Source organism: Hyla sarda, chromosome 7 (genome assembly GCF_029499605.1).
Source record: "Hyla sarda isolate aHylSar1 chromosome 7, aHylSar1.hap1, whole genome shotgun sequence".
NCBI classification, from domain to species: Eukaryota; Metazoa; Chordata; class Amphibia; order Anura; family Hylidae; genus Hyla; species Hyla sarda.
In genome coordinates this window covers 29,676,182-29,691,442 of record NC_079195.1, presented here as the reverse complement: position 1 = coordinate 29,691,442, position 15,261 = coordinate 29,676,182, and the positions used below count along the sequence as shown (strand labels likewise).

Here is a 15,261-nt window from a genome sequence, read left to right as displayed (position 1 = left end):
AGAGAATGTACGAAATATATTATAGGTCAGACAGATTAAAGGGGTACTCCGGCCCCTGCTGTCATGCCCCTTCCCATAGACTTGCATTGATGGGGCGGGGCGTAACGTCACAAGGGGCGGGGCGTAACGTCACAAGGGGCGGGGTCATGACGTCACGATACTCCATCCCTGTGGTCAGGAGGCAGAACTCCAGCGCTTCCTGCAGTGCTTACAGGTGGGTGCTGCATGCCAGATTGTGAGGGTCCCCAGTGGCGTGACCCCTGCCATCAGACATCATATCCCCTATCCTTTGAATAGGGGATAAGATGTTTTGGGGTCGGAGTACCCCTTTTAACCCCTTAACGATGCAGGACGTATATTTACATCCTACACCGGCTCCCACGATATGAAGCGGGGTCGCCTGTGATCTGTGTAAGAGATCAGTGTGTGCAGTGTTATAGGTCCCTATGGGAGAGATCAGTGTGTGCAGTGTTATAGGTCCCTATGGGAGAGATCAGTGTGTGCAGTGTTATAGGTCCCTATGGGAGAGATCAGTGTGTGCAGTGTTATAGGTCCCTATGGGAGCTATAACACTGCAAAAAAAAGTGTTAATAAAGGTCATTTAACCCCTTCCCTAATAAAAGTTTGAATCACCCCCCTTTTCCCATAAAAAATAAAACAGTGTAAATAAGAAAATAAAAAACATATGTGCTATCGCCGCGTGCGTTAATGTCCGAACTATAAAAATATATTGTTAATTGAACCGCACGGTCAATGGCGTACGCGCAAAAAAATTCCAAAGTCCAAAAAAGCTTATTTTTGGTCACTTTTTATACCATTAAAAAATGAATAAAAAGTGATAAAAAAGTCAGATCAAAACAAAAATTGTACCGATAAAAACTTCCGATCACGGCGCAAAAAATGATCCCTAATACCGCCCCGTACGTGGAAAAATAAAAAGTTATAGGGGTCAGAAGATGACATTTTTAAACATATACATTTTTCTGCATGTAGTTATTTTTTCCAGAAGTCCGACAAAATCAAACCTATATAAGTAGGGGATCATTTTAACCGTATGGACCTACAGAATAATGATAAGGTGTCATTTTTACCGAAATATGCACTGCGTAGAAACAGAAGCCCCCAAAAGTTACAAAATGGCGTTTTTTTCTTCAATTTTGTCGCACAATGATTTTTTTTTTTCTGTTTCGCCTTGAATTGTTGTGTAAAATGACTAATGTCACTGCAAAGTAGAATTGGCGACGCAAAAAATAAGCCATAATATGGATTTTTAGGTGTAAAATTGAAAGGGTTATGATTTTTAAAAGGTAAGGAGGGAAAAACCAAAGTGCAAAAACTGAAAAACCCTGAGTCCTTAAGGGGTTAATGTAAAGGGGTTAATCCTAACATCCCTGGTAGGGTAGGGTAGAGGAGAGGTCAATGTCGGCTTCCTTGGTGGACTAGAGTAATGAAGAAGTAAATGTCCTCTCTGGTGGATTATTAAAGGGGTTAATGGTAAGATTGCTGGGGTTTAGGGTAATGCTAACATGGTTAATGGTTGGTGGTCAATGGTTGGTCCTAACCTCCCTGGTGGTCTAGAATAGTAAAAGAGTTTAAGGCCAAAATCTTTGGGGATCTAGAGTAGCATAAAAGTACCGTATTTTTCGCCCTATAGGACGCTCTGGCATATAAGACGCACCCAATTTTAAATGAGGGAAATTTAGACTACAATGTAAAGTATAGGTCACAGTGGTCTTCAACCAGCGGACCTCCAGATGTTGCAAAACTACAACTCCCAGCATGCCTGGACAGCCTTGAAGGGATTTATTCAAATACAGCATAGAGACGTACAGCGGGTAGAAACAGAGGAGCAGCCTCAAAGCGCTGTAAGGCTGCCCCTCTCTTTCTACCCGCTGTATGCTGTCTGTGAATAAATCCCTTCTCTTCAAATCTATTGGGTGAATGCATCCTTTCACTACTTAAAGGGGTACTCCGGCCCTGAGACATCTTATTCCCTATCCAAAGGATAGGGGATAAGATGTCTCACCGCTGGGGACCCCCGCAATCTTGTATTCGCCACCCACCTGTTTGAGATGCACGCCAGCTCACAAACACTCGGGTGGTGACCACGGGGCCAGAGTATCGTGACGTCATGACTCCGCCCCCATGTGACCTCGCCCCCCCCCCCCATGCAAGTCTATGGGAGGGGGCGTGACGGCCGTCACGCCCCCTCCCATAGACTTGCATAGCGGGGGCAGAATGGTGAACACAGCCGTGACTTTATTATGATCTGACAAAATTTGATATCGCTTTCCATACGTATGTTTTGTCTGCTCCCAGGAAGCCGAAGCCTCCGGTGAAGCTTTCAAGAGAAGACGATCACCTTACACTTCTCATGAGCGGATCCAAGGCCTGACCGTCCTGCAAGCCCTTCAGGTACCACCTGGGAAACACTTGAGGATCCAACAAAATGGCCTTTTTCAATGGACACTGTTCAAAAAAATAAAGGGAACACTTAGACAACACAATGTAACTCCAAGTCAATGACACTTCCGTGAAATCCCACTGTCCACTCAGGAACCAACACTGACAATCAATGTCACATGCTGTTGTGCAAATGGAACAGACAACAGGTGGAAATTATAGGCAATTAGAAAGACACCCCCAAAAAAGGAGTGGTTCTGCAGGTGGTGACCACAGACCACTTCTCAGTTCCTATGCTTCCTGGCTGATGTTTTGGTCACTTTTGAATGCTGGCGGTGCTTTCACTCTAGTGTTGACATGAGATGGCACATCAATGCGAGCTGTGGCAAGAAGGTTTGCTGTGTCTCTCAGCATAGTGTCCAGAGCATGGAGGTGCGACAGGCCAGTACATCAGGAGACGGGGAGGAGGCCGTAGGAGGGCAACAACCCAGCAGCAGGACCACTACCTCCGCCTTGTGCAAGGAGGAGCACTGCCAGAGCCCTGCAAAATGATCTCCAGCAGGCTACAAACGTGCATGTGTCCACTCAAACGGTCAGAAACAGACTCCATGAGGGTGGTATGAGGGCCCGATGTCCACAGGTGGGGTTGTGCTTACAGCCCAACACCGTGCAGGAAATTTGGCATTTACCAGAGAACACCAAGATTGGCAAATTCGCCACTGGCGCCCTGTGCTCTTCACAGATGAAAGCAGGTTCACACTGAGCACATGTGACAGACGTGACAGAGTCTGGAGATGCCGTGGAGAACGTTCTGCTGCCTGCAACATCCTTCAGCATGACGGGTTTGGCGGTGGGTCAGTAATGGTGTGGGGTGGTATTTCTTTGGGGGGCCACACAGCCCTCCATGTGCTTGCCAGAGGTAGCCTGACTGCCATTAGGTACCTAGATGAGATCCTCAGAGCCCTTGTGAGACCATATGCTGGTGCGGTTGGCCCTGGGTTCCTCCTAATGCAAGACAATGCTAGACCTCATGTGGCTGGAGTGTGTCAGCAGTTCCTGCAAGAGGAAGGCATTGATGCTATGGACTGGCCGCCCGTTCCCCAGACCTGAATCCGATTGAGCCTATCTGGGACACCATGTCTCGCTCCATCCACCACAGACTGTCCAGGAGTTGGCAGATGCTTTAGTCCAGGTCTGGGAGGACATCCCTCAGGAGACCATCCTCCACCTCATCAGGATCATGCCCAGGCGTTGTAGGGAGGTCATACGGGCACGTGGAGGCCACATACACTACTGAGCCTCATTGTGACTTGTTTTAAGGACATTACATAAAGTTGGATCAGCCTGTAGTGTGGTTTTCCATTATGATTTTGAGTGTGACTCCATATCCTTATGATTTTTTATTTTTTTTTTCCAGATGATTTCATCAGAATTGGTGGATCGCAACCGTGCTCACTTTCTGTATCATGCCACTGAGCGCACTCGTATTCTGGCGCAGTCATACTTTGAGACCAAGACACTACATTTCTCGTATTCTCAGCTTGTGTGTTGGTCAGCCGTTGAGGGTAACTGAGATTTTAGTTTTTCATAGTTTCTGTATTTTCCTTATTTATATAGGCACAAACATGTTCTGCAGTGCCTTCCGTGTCTATTGCTGGGTCCTTTTAGGTAACCTACTCTGTGTCACCTGATTTTTTTTTTACTATGTCCCCTCTTTTTACTGTGGGTATCAGGAGAACAGGAGGAGCGCTCAGATCTCAGCCATCCTGTTCATGCAGACAATTGTGTCCTGGACCCAGAGGAAAAGAAGTGCTGGCGGGAGCCCCCCGCATACATCCATAGAGACTACAGGTAGGTGGACATTGCCTGCTGCCGGCATGCAATATGAATATATCATGTCAGCAGACCTATCATTAAAAATGTGGAAAAAAAAATTCTATATCTTACGTCTAGGCTGAGATGTGATTGATTAAAGTCAAAGGCCCCAAAGCCTAAGGCTGCACTACTGAGAGTTTCTGATGACAATATACCTCAACCTTTGGGCCTGTAACATCAAATATCTAACTATAGTTTTTCCCATGTAAAGTATACTTTAATGACCCAATTTAAAGGGGTATTTCGGCTTTATACATGTTTATCCCCTATCCAAAGCATAGGGGATAAGATGTATGATCGGAGGGGTCCCGCCGTTGGGGACCCCCGCGATCTCGGTGCAGCCCCTGGCATTCTGTGCCATAGACATGAATGGAGGGGGCATGGCGTGTTGTCACTAGGGGGCATGGCCATGACTTCACTTCCCCGTCTGAGGCAGCGCCCGGCACAGAATGCCAGTGACTGCACAGAGATTGCGGGGGTCCCCAGCGGCGGGACCCCTGCCGATCATACATCTTATCCCCTATCCAGAGGCTGCAGTACTGAGAATCTGATCATTTTGGAGGTTGGGGAAGGACACAGACCCTGCATCAGTAATAACTTCTGGCATGGCTGCGTCATTCTAATAAAAGTGCCACATCTGTCCATGTGTGGTATCTGTTATTGTAGCAGACCCCCATTAAAGTGATTTGAGCTAAACTGCAATACCTCACACAACCAATGGACAGGTGTGGTGCTGTTTTTATTATGAAGCAGTCATGTTTTTCAAATCCTGTCTGATCCCATTAGACCCATCTAGAGATGAGCAAACTTACAGTAAATTCAATTCGTCACGAACTTCTCGGCTCGGCAGTTGATGACTTATCCTGCGTAAATGAGTTCAGCTTTCAGGTGCTCCGGTGGGCTGGAAAAGGTGGATATATTCCTAGGAAAGAGTCTCCTAGGACTGTATCCACCTTTTCCAGCCCCCCGGAGCACCTGAAAGCTGAACTAATTTATGCAGGAAAAGTCATCAACTGCCGAGCCGAGAAGTTCGTGACGAATCGAATTTACTGTAAGTTCGCTCATCTCTAGACCCATCCTGCATATTGAAAAATAAAGTTAATACTTTATTTAAACCACAGAAAATGCAGAAAACAATAGAGTATAGAGAGTTGTTAAATACTCTATGTATGTATGTATATATATATATATATATATATATATGTGTGTGTGTATGTATTTTTTAATTTTTTTTCCCCCTCTTCTGGTGGTAAGGGTGGGAGGTGGGGTTGATGAAATGTAAAGTTATGTTTCTTTGTAATGTAATTGTATTTATTCTTTGTCATAATAAAAATGTTATAACCAAAAAAATAAATAAATAAAAATACTTTATGTACCCCAAATATGACTTGTTCAGAAAACAAACATGCAAACAAGCAACAATGACGGAATTGTTCTTCTTTTTTTTTTTTTTTGTTTTCTACAAAAAAACCTTATAAAAGTTGTTCAATAAATATGTACACTAAAATGGTTCTATAAAAAATACAACTCATCCTGCAAAAAGCAAACCTTCATACAAAAACATCATTATAATTTTTTTTTATTCAAATAAAAGTAATGGCCCTTAGAATGCAACAAAAATTTTAAAATAAATTTAAATCCTGGGGTCACAAAGGTCAGTATAGGCCCAGTCTAGCAAGGGTTAAAGAGATCTGGTCATTATTGTAATCATGATTGGTTCTGTGTATATATACCCGATATAAACTGTCTTTTACGTCTTTTTCCCTTAGCGGATTGCTGTATCTGAATGACGACTTTCTAGGTGGGGACATCTTCTTCACAGAACTGGATGGGACAACAGTCACGGTGAGTGGAAAAATCGTAGGAAAAGCTGAATATTAGGTGTAGTACCTCTGAGTGCCTGTAGGAGCTGCTGCTGCTGATTTAATATTCTAAAGGAGAAGAGATAACAATAACACAAACCCAACTAGAAAATCCAAAACATATACATAAATCATCATTTCTTTTTCTTTTTTCTTTTTTTATAAATACTATGCAACATGAACAGATAACTTTTATATACCTCTGGTCAGCTGACCATCTTAAAGAAAATTAAAGGGGTATTCCGGGCAAAAACATTTTATCCCCTACCCAAAGGATAGGGGATAAGATGTCTGATCGCGGGGGGCCGCTGCTGAGACCCCCATTCTATGCGGGTGCTGAATCTCCAGTTTTGGAAACCTCCGTGTTTCTAGGACTGGGGACGTGACGTCACGCCATGCCCCCTCCATTCATGTCTATGGGAGGGGGCGTGATGTCAATCACGCCCCCTCCCATAGACATGAATGGAGGGGGCGTGGCGTGACGTCACGTCCCCAGTGCCGGAACCCCGGAGGTTTCCGAAACTGGAGATTCAGCACCCGCATAGAATGGGGGTCTCAGCAGCGGCCCTCCGCGATCAGACATCTTATCCCCTATCCTTTGGATAGGGGATAAAATGTTTTTTCCCGGACTACCCCTTTAATTCAGCACCCTGGCGCAGTGACATCACTATTTCTGTCCACTAGACTTTCGGAGTAATGTATGTGTACATATATGGCCGATTCCCCTTTTCCAATGACATTCCGTATGATGAACATGTGATGCTGCGTGCAGACAGGGCCGAGCCTGCTAAGGCTGGTGATCAGCTGCAACGTCATGCTCTCTCAATGTACGGGGGATGTCGCCATAGCACGTCTATTAATGAACTCGGAGCGGTGGCTAAAGGGTGACTTTTTAACCCCTTTACCACCTTAGACCAAATTATCCAGAAATGTAGATCCGGTGAAGGCGTACGTTGCCTGCAGTCCCCGTGCATAGATGTGTGTATATGTTGGCCGTATTTCCGTCTGTGTGTGTGTGTGTGTATATACCTGTTTATGTAGATTTGTTTGTGATTTCAGAAAAGTGATTGCAGAACCTAAAATTGACCTTTCCCCTCAACTACCTGTATATAAAAAATGTCCCTTTCTTCCTTCTCTGAGCAGGCAGAGGTCCGCCCACGCTGCGGCCGCTTGGTCTTGTTCAGCTCGGGGGGTGAGAATGCCTACGGGGTTCATGCGTTGACTCAGGGCAGAAGTTGTGCGATAACATTGTCGTTCACAGGATCAGCGGAACATGCTGAACAGGTAACACCAGTGCTAAGTAAATGTCAGAGCCGGACCCGTGTCCCGGCATCGTGTACATCCGTGTGTCTTGTTTTTTGAACCATTATCTCTACTAAAGTTATTTGCCCCCCCCCCCCCCTGGGTTAGGTCCCTATCATGTTATTCTAATGCTGTTTACTTTACTTTTTTTCTTCTGAAAACCAACCTACTATCCCGGATGAGCCCCCAACTTTTCTAAAACCTTTATTTACACCTCCCACTGTTTTCAAGTTTTATATCTGTCTGGGAAAGCTGGATGTCAACTGATATGGCTCCAGTTTAATCTCCATAGGGAGATTTGTACCCTGCTCCATAAAATAGTTAGGTTCCCCACACTCCCTCCATATACAGTGGTCCCTCAAGTTACAATATTAATTGGTTCCAGGACAATCATTGTATGTTGAAACCATCGTATGTTGAGACCAGAACTCTATGGAAACCTGGTAATTTGTTCTGAAGCCACCAAAATGTCATCCAAAAAAATCGGAAAAGGGGAGGATTAAAGAGAAATAAGTAGATAACTAATATAGATAAAGCAAATCCTTATATATAAAAGAAAGATCTGCTGGGAGCTGTAAATCACTGTCTATTTCAGTGTTTCCCAAAGAGGGTGCCTCCAGCTGTTGCAAAACTACAACTCCCAGCATGCCCGGACAGCCTTCGGCTGTCCGGGCATGCTGGGAGTTGTAGTTTTGCAACAGCTGGAGGCACCCTCTTTGGGAAACACTGGTCTATGTAGAGGACATAAGCTTCTTCAGGGTCCTGTACAGAACACACAATGTACTAAAAATAGTAAAATGAAGCCGCCCTCACCTGGTGTCCAAAGAAGCAGAGGTAAAGAGTACAGAACATGTAATACCTCCCTGTACTGTAGGGGGCGCTACCAGACACCAGTCAGTGCATACACTTCAGTAATACAGGGGTTTAACCAGTGAATGCCCATTCTTATTGGTCAGTTCTTCCGGCCATTGACACGTTTCACAGATATGTATTGTTTGTAGCATTGTATGGGGAGTCTGGTTTCAAGTTACAATGGTCCAGAAAAGACTATTGTATGTTGAAACTATTGTATGTTGAGACCATTGTAAGCTGAGGGATCACTGTAGTAGTAAGGACCCCCCCAAACTGCTCCCAAATAGTTGGCCACCCTAGGGCTGGGCGGTATACCGGTTCATACGGAATACCAAAATTTTTGTGCTGCACTATATGAATTTTAACCCATACCGCAATACCGGTTTGACCCCTCCCCCTCGGGAATGAATGAATTATCAGCTCAGCACTGCACTGTCCCCACATCGGGGAACTAATCATATGTGACCCGTGAGCGCTGTTCTGCCCCCCCCCCCAATTAATTATCAGCCCAGCGCTGCGCTGTCCCCATCGGGGTAAATACATATCACCTGCAAGCGCTGTCCTCCTCGCCCTCCTGTTTGTTGCGGTGGCCGGCGCTGACTGTATGCTGTATCCCTATGCCCGGGCTGCAAAAAATAAACAAAATAAACTTAAACTCTCCTCCCGTTGGTCCGATACCGGCCTCACCTGCTTCCTGGGGATGGGAACGTCAGAGAGCCGTCACCCTATCACCGGCCGCAGCGATGTTCCGCCTCGGCCAGTGATAGGCTGAGCCCACTGTCATGTAAGAAGCCGGCCGGCTACTTACATGACAGTGGGCTCAGCCTATCACTGGCCGAGGCGGAACATCGCTGCGCCCGGTGATAGGCTGATGGCTCTCCGACGTTCCCGTCCCCAGCGTAAGGCAGACGTTGGAACGTGCGTTAGTTTATTTTGTTTACCGTTTGCAGCCCGGGCATAGGGATACCGCACAGTACAGAGTGCCGGTGGCCGCAACAAATAGGTGGACGAGGAGGGCAGCGCTTGCAGGTGATATGTGAGTATTTACCCTGATGGGGACAGCGCAGCGCTAGGCTGATAATTAATTGGAAGGGGGAGGGAAATACTGTTACATACCATGGAACCGCCAAAAGTTACGAAAATACAGTGATACACATTTGGTCATGCCGCCCAGCCCTAGGCCACCCCCACATACCAATCCCCTGTCTAAGATGATGTAGACCCGCAAATTGCTCCTGCCCCCTCTGCTCAGCTCTTTGCGTCCTGTACGTTCACGAACTGGCTGCTTCCCTTATGAAAATAGCCGAGATAAAGAATGCAGCCAACACTTGGTAGAGGAGGTGGAGAAAGCACTGGGGGCAGCCATCAGCAGGTCATTATTTTGTGGCCTACGAGGTTCAAACAGGACCTCACAGGCTACAAAAAATGAGTTGGCAGGCCAAATGTGGACCATAGCCCTTGTTTGACATCTGTGTACTTTAGGAAAGTAGACTGAACATAAGCCTACATGTCCTGTAGTCGTGAAGAGAGTAAAGGACTACAAACAGCACATAATGTTCGCCATATTTCAAATAGTTGCTACGTATCGGTATTGGTGTCTAATATGGCGTCCTGTACAGATGTGTTTTTCTTGTTTTTTTTTGTCCTCATAGGAAAGATTACAAGCAAAGAGGATAGTGACAGGGGAGGTCAGTAAAACTGAGGAAACAGAAAGCAAAAACTCCAGGAACGGGAGGGAGGTGTCTAGGACCGGGACGTCTGGAAATGAAGAAAATGAGAAACCAACAGGACGACAGCAGAGGAGACGAGTCTCCAGGAACATCAGAGATGAACTTTAGAGACTGAGCATAATGCAGCCCCGCCAGATGGGAAGGAAGGGGTTAATGAACTATTGCTCTGCAAATCAGGCCCGCCAGGTCTTGGGTGGAGGGTCACTGAATGTATCCGGTGTGAAAAGAGTTAACTGAAATGGTGGTCTGGGAAAGGTTAACGAACTGCTGGGGGGGAACATTGTGACGATATATATGGAATAATATGGTGGTGCTGTGCGGGTCACATGACCAGGGTTAAAGGGGGGCTCCAGATTTATGTGAATGAAGCTGAAGCGGTGTCAGTGTATAATGAAATGTTCTGCAGCTTTCTAATATACTTTGGGGCAATTTATCAGTAGCGCAGATTTTTGCGCAATGTGTAACTCTCTGCACAACTGTCTGTTTTATTTTTCAGTTGCAGCGCAAATGTCTATCAAAAGTATGAAAAGGTTTGTTTCGGCAGAGTTTGGCAGCGGAATCCCATTTGTACAATGTGACTTTTTTCTCCCCCCCCCCCCCCCCCCAAACCCCCCCCCCCCCCAGATGCTTATTTCTGCCGTTACATTTTGTGTGAAATATGTACAGATTCCAGGGGCGCCAATTCTTCTTTGGATAAATTCATAGTGCTGACGGGCCCTTAAAGGCGTACTCCGCTGCTCAGCGTTTGGATCAAGCTGTTCCGAATGCTGGAGCCGCGAGCTCGTGATGTCATAGCTCTGCCCCCTCATGCCATCATGCCCCGCCCCCTCAATGTAAGTCTATGGGAGGGGGCGTGGCGGCTGTCACGCCCCCTCCCACAGACTTGCATTGAGGGGGCGGGGTGTGACGTAATGAGGGGGCGGGGCTATGACTTCACGAGCTGCCGTCTCCAGCATTCGGAACAGTTTGTTCCCCTTTAGGAGCAGATCTCTGATTTTTTTTTTTTTTTTTTTTTTTTTCTATTGCAACCAATCACAGCAGCTTTTATTTGTTAAACTGATCTGGTAAAATGAAAGCCGCTCTGATTGGTTGCTATGGGCAATAAAGAGATTTTCCGTCAGACTGTGTTTACACAATAAGGATTCTCTTTGTTGCCCATAGCAACCGATCACAGCTTAGTTTCACTTTACCTGAGCAATATGAGAAATGAAACTGAGAGGTGATTGGTTGGTTGCTATTGGCAACAAAGGGGACCTTACTATAGGCCAGCGCGTTCAATCTCCTCCTTGTTGTTTGCCTCAGGATACACTTCAAAAACTATCAGTTTTACGCCTGAAAAAACATTTATTTTACATCCATTTTGTTTCTTACTGAATGGCATTGAGTGGGAAAATACCTGACAGATGGCATGTTAAATAATTTGACCACATTTATTCCAGCCATAACAAATGCATGGTACTTGTTTTGGGCAGCTTTACTTCTGAAAAAATAAAATAAAAAAGCCCAAATTTTTTTTTTTTTTACATTATTATATATATTTTTATGCAAATGATTTGCCTCAACACACGTGAAAATTGAAGGGAAAAACCTTTGGGGAGATTTATCACAAACTTGTGACCAGCTGCCCATAGCAACCAAAAATACAACCTAAAAATAAAAGAAACAATTTGATTGGTTGCTATGGGCAACTGGTTAACTTTTCCTCCTGACAGGTTTTGCTAAATCTCCTCCAGGAAACAAAAATAGGGGAATTTGTCAAGAACGGTTTCTGAAATGTCTCTTCATAAACCCGGCACATCTCAAACGCGACTCTGCATGCCCCATTGGAGCTGGCGTAGATTTAGGGTTACACGTTTTTTGATGGCATAAATTTGGGGCGTCAACTTTGCATCACACTCTGCTCACTCACGTGTCAAAAGAGTTGCCAAACGCAAGCTTGCCCTTTGCTCCAAAATTTTTGGACTTTTAAATTTACGCCAGGAAAAGGGATGATAAATGTGCTTACCACATGCTCCAGGAGCTTAAAGGGGTACTCCGGTGGAAAACTTTTTTTTTTTTTTTTTTTTTTTTTTTTTAAATCAACTGGTACCAGAAAGTTAAACAGATTTGTAAATTACTTCTACATAAAAATCTTAATCCTTCCAGTACTTATTAGCGGCTGTATACGACAAAGGAAATTATTTTCTGTCACGACCACAGTGCTCTCTGCTGACACCTCTGTCCATTTTAGGAACTGTCCAGAGCAGCATATATTTTTTATGGTGATTTTCTCCTGCTCTGGACAGAGGTGTCAGCAGAGAGCACTGTGGACAGATAGAAAAGAAATCCAAAAAGAAAAGAATGTCCTCTATAGTATACAGCCACTAATAAGTACTGGAAGGACTGATTTTTTTAATAGAAATAATTTACAAATCTGTTTAACTTTCTGGCATCAGTTGATTTAAAAAGAAAAAGTTTTCCACCAGAGTACCCCTTTAATTTTCAAGCAAAATTAGTCTCATATTTTAAAGTGCAACTGTGATGGATATTGTACCCCCTAGACTAATACCAGGATAGTAGAGATGATGGCACATGTAATGCCGCTATACCTTTGGCTGCTCTTTTTATCACACTTTATCAGCCGGAAAATAGTTTTATTGTGCGGTCAGCAACAGTCGGATAGGCGTGGCTGGGAATCGTAATGCCCCGCCTCCGCCACGCCTATCCCCTGTAAGTGAGCGCTGGGACCACTGTGTGATTGACACACAGGTCCCCACCCCCCGGTGTCCATGATGTGCGGTCCAGCATGACTCCACTGAAACTAAACATATTATGTGCACCTTTATGATGTACAGTGCCCGCACTCCTGGTGTCAGAGACGCGCTGCTTCTGCTTTCACTAGAGGCACAGAGCTCGCTCCCGTTGTCTGCCGCCAGCTCAGTGCGCCTGTACAGCTCTAGAGGCACAGAGCTCGCTCCCGTTGTCTGCCGCCAGCTCAGTGCGCCTGTACAGCTCTAGAGGCACAGAGCTCGCTCCCGTTGTCTGCCGCCAGCTCAGTGTGCCTGTACAGCTCTAGAGGCACAGAGCTCGCTCCCGTTGTCTGCCTCCAGCTCAGTGTGCCTGTACAGCTCTAGAGGCACAGAGCTCGCTCCCGTTGTCTGCCGCCAGCTCAGTGCGCATGTACAGCTCTAGAGGCACAGAGCTCGCTCCCGTTGTCTGCCGCCAGCTCAGTGTGCCTGTACAGCTCTAGAGGCACAGAGCTCGCTCCCGTTGTCTGCCTCCAGCTCAGTGTGCCTGTACAGCTCTAGAGGCACAGAGCTCGCTCCCGTTGTCTGCCGCCAGCTCAGTGCGCATGTACAGCTCTAGAGGCACAGAGCTCGCTCCCGTTGTCTGCCGCCAGCTCAGTGCGCATGTACAGCTCTAGAGGCACAGAGCTCGCTCCCGTTGTCTGCCGCCAGCTCAGTGTGCCTGTACAGCTCTAGAGGCACAGAGCTCGCTCCCGTTGTCTGCCTCCAGCTCAGTGTGCCTGTACAGCTCTAGAGGCACAGAGCTTGCTCCCGTTGTCTGCCGCCAGCTCAGTGCACATGTACAGCTCTAGAGGCACAGAGCTCGCTCCCGTTGTCTGCCGCCAGCTCAGTGCGCCTGTACAGCTCTAGAGGCACAGAGCTCGCTCCCGTTGTCTGCCGCCAGCTCAGTGTGCATGTACAGCTCTAGAGGCACAGAGCTCGCTCCCGTTGTCTGCCGCCAGCTCAGTGTGCCTGTACAGCTCTAGAGGCACAGAGCTCGCTCCCGTTGTCTGCCTCCAGCTCAGTGTGCCTGTACAGCTCTAGAGGCACAGAGCTCGCTCCCGTTGTCTGCCGCCAGCTCAGTGCGCATGTACAGCTCTAGAGGCACAGAGCTCGCTCCCGTTGTCTGCTGCCAGCTCAGTGCGCATGTACAGCTCTAGAGGCACAGAGCTCGCTCCCGTTGTCTGCCGCCAGCTCAGTGTGCCTGTACAGCTCTAGAGGCACAGAGCTCGCTCCCGTTGTCTGCCTCCAGCTCAGTGTGCCTGTACAGCTCTAGAGGCACAGAGCTTGCTCCCGTTGTCTGCCGCCAGCTCAGTGCACATGTACAGCTCTAGAGGCACAGAGCTCGCTCCCGTTGTCTGCCGCCAGCTCAGTGCGCATGTACAGCTCTAGAGGCACAGAGCTCGCTCCCGTTGTCTGCCGCCAGCTCAGTGCGCATGTACAGCTCTAGAGGCACAGAGCTCGCTCCCGTTGTCTGCCGCCAGCTCAGTGTGCCTGTACAGCTCTAGAGGCACAGAGCTCGCTCCCGTTGTCTGCCGCCAGCTCAGTGTGCCTGTACAGCTCTAGAGGCACAGAGCTCGCTCCCGTTGTCTGCCGCCAGCTCAGTGCGCATGTACAGCTCTAGAGGCACAGAGCTCGCTCCCGTTGTCTGCCGCCAGCTCAGTGCGCCTGTACAGCTCTAGAGGCACAGAGCTCGCTCCCGTTGTCTGCCGCCAGCTCAGTGTGCATGTACAGCTCTAGAGGCACAGAGCTCGCTCCCGTTGTCTGCCGCCAGCTCAGTGCGCCTGTACAGCTCTAGAGGCACAGAGCTCGCTCCCGTTGTCTGCCGCCAGCTCAGTGCGCCTGTACAGCTCTAGAGGCAGGGAGCGAGCTCTGTGCCTCTAATGAAAACAGCGCATCTCCAGCACCAGGAGAAGAGAAGTACGGGCACTGTACATCATAAAGGTGCACATAATGGGGGAGATTTATCAAAACCTGTGCAGAGGAAACATTGCCCATGGCAACCAATCAGATCGCTTCTTTCATTTTGCAGAGGCCTTGTTAAAAATGAAAGAAGCGATCTGATTGGTTGCTATGGGCAACTTTTCCTCTGCACAGGTTTTGATAAATCTCCCCCAAAATGTATAGGCTCAGTGGAGTCACGACGGACCGCACATCGGGGGGTGGGGACCTGTGTGTCAATCACACAGTGGTCCCAGTACTCACTTACAGGGGATAGGCGTGGCGGAGGCGGGGCATTACGATTCCCAGCCACGCCTATCTGACTGTTGCTGACCGCACAATAAAACTATTTTCCTGCTGATAAAGTGAGATAAAAAGAGCAGCCAAAAGGTATAGCGGCATTACATGTGCCATCATCTCTACTATCCTGGTATTAGTCTGGGGGGTACAATATCCATCACAGTTGCGCTTTAAGCATATTTTTGAGCCTCTAAATACAGAGTGTGAACAAAGCCTAAGAAGTAGAACAGG

At 47.2% G+C, this 15,261-nt stretch overlaps 1 protein-coding gene across 1 annotated transcript in view; it reads left to right on the top strand.

Moving 5' to 3' along the window:
• P3H3 (prolyl 3-hydroxylase 3) overlaps positions 1 to 10,618 on the top strand; it is a 35,785-nt gene extending 25,167 nt beyond the window's left edge. Inside the window, exons 10-15 of the mRNA XM_056529221.1 lie at positions 2,320 to 2,415; positions 3,821 to 3,968; positions 4,137 to 4,254; positions 6,048 to 6,123; positions 7,284 to 7,424; positions 9,947 to 10,618. Coding sequence (XP_056385196.1) covers positions 2,320 to 2,415; positions 3,821 to 3,968; positions 4,137 to 4,254; positions 6,048 to 6,123; positions 7,284 to 7,424; positions 9,947 to 10,132 — 765 coding nt within the window. The 3' untranslated portion in view covers positions 10,133 to 10,618. The remainder of the gene's footprint in view (positions 1 to 2,319; positions 2,416 to 3,820; positions 3,969 to 4,136; positions 4,255 to 6,047; positions 6,124 to 7,283; positions 7,425 to 9,946) is intronic.
• The last annotated feature ends 4,643 nt before the right edge of the window (positions 10,619 to 15,261 follow it).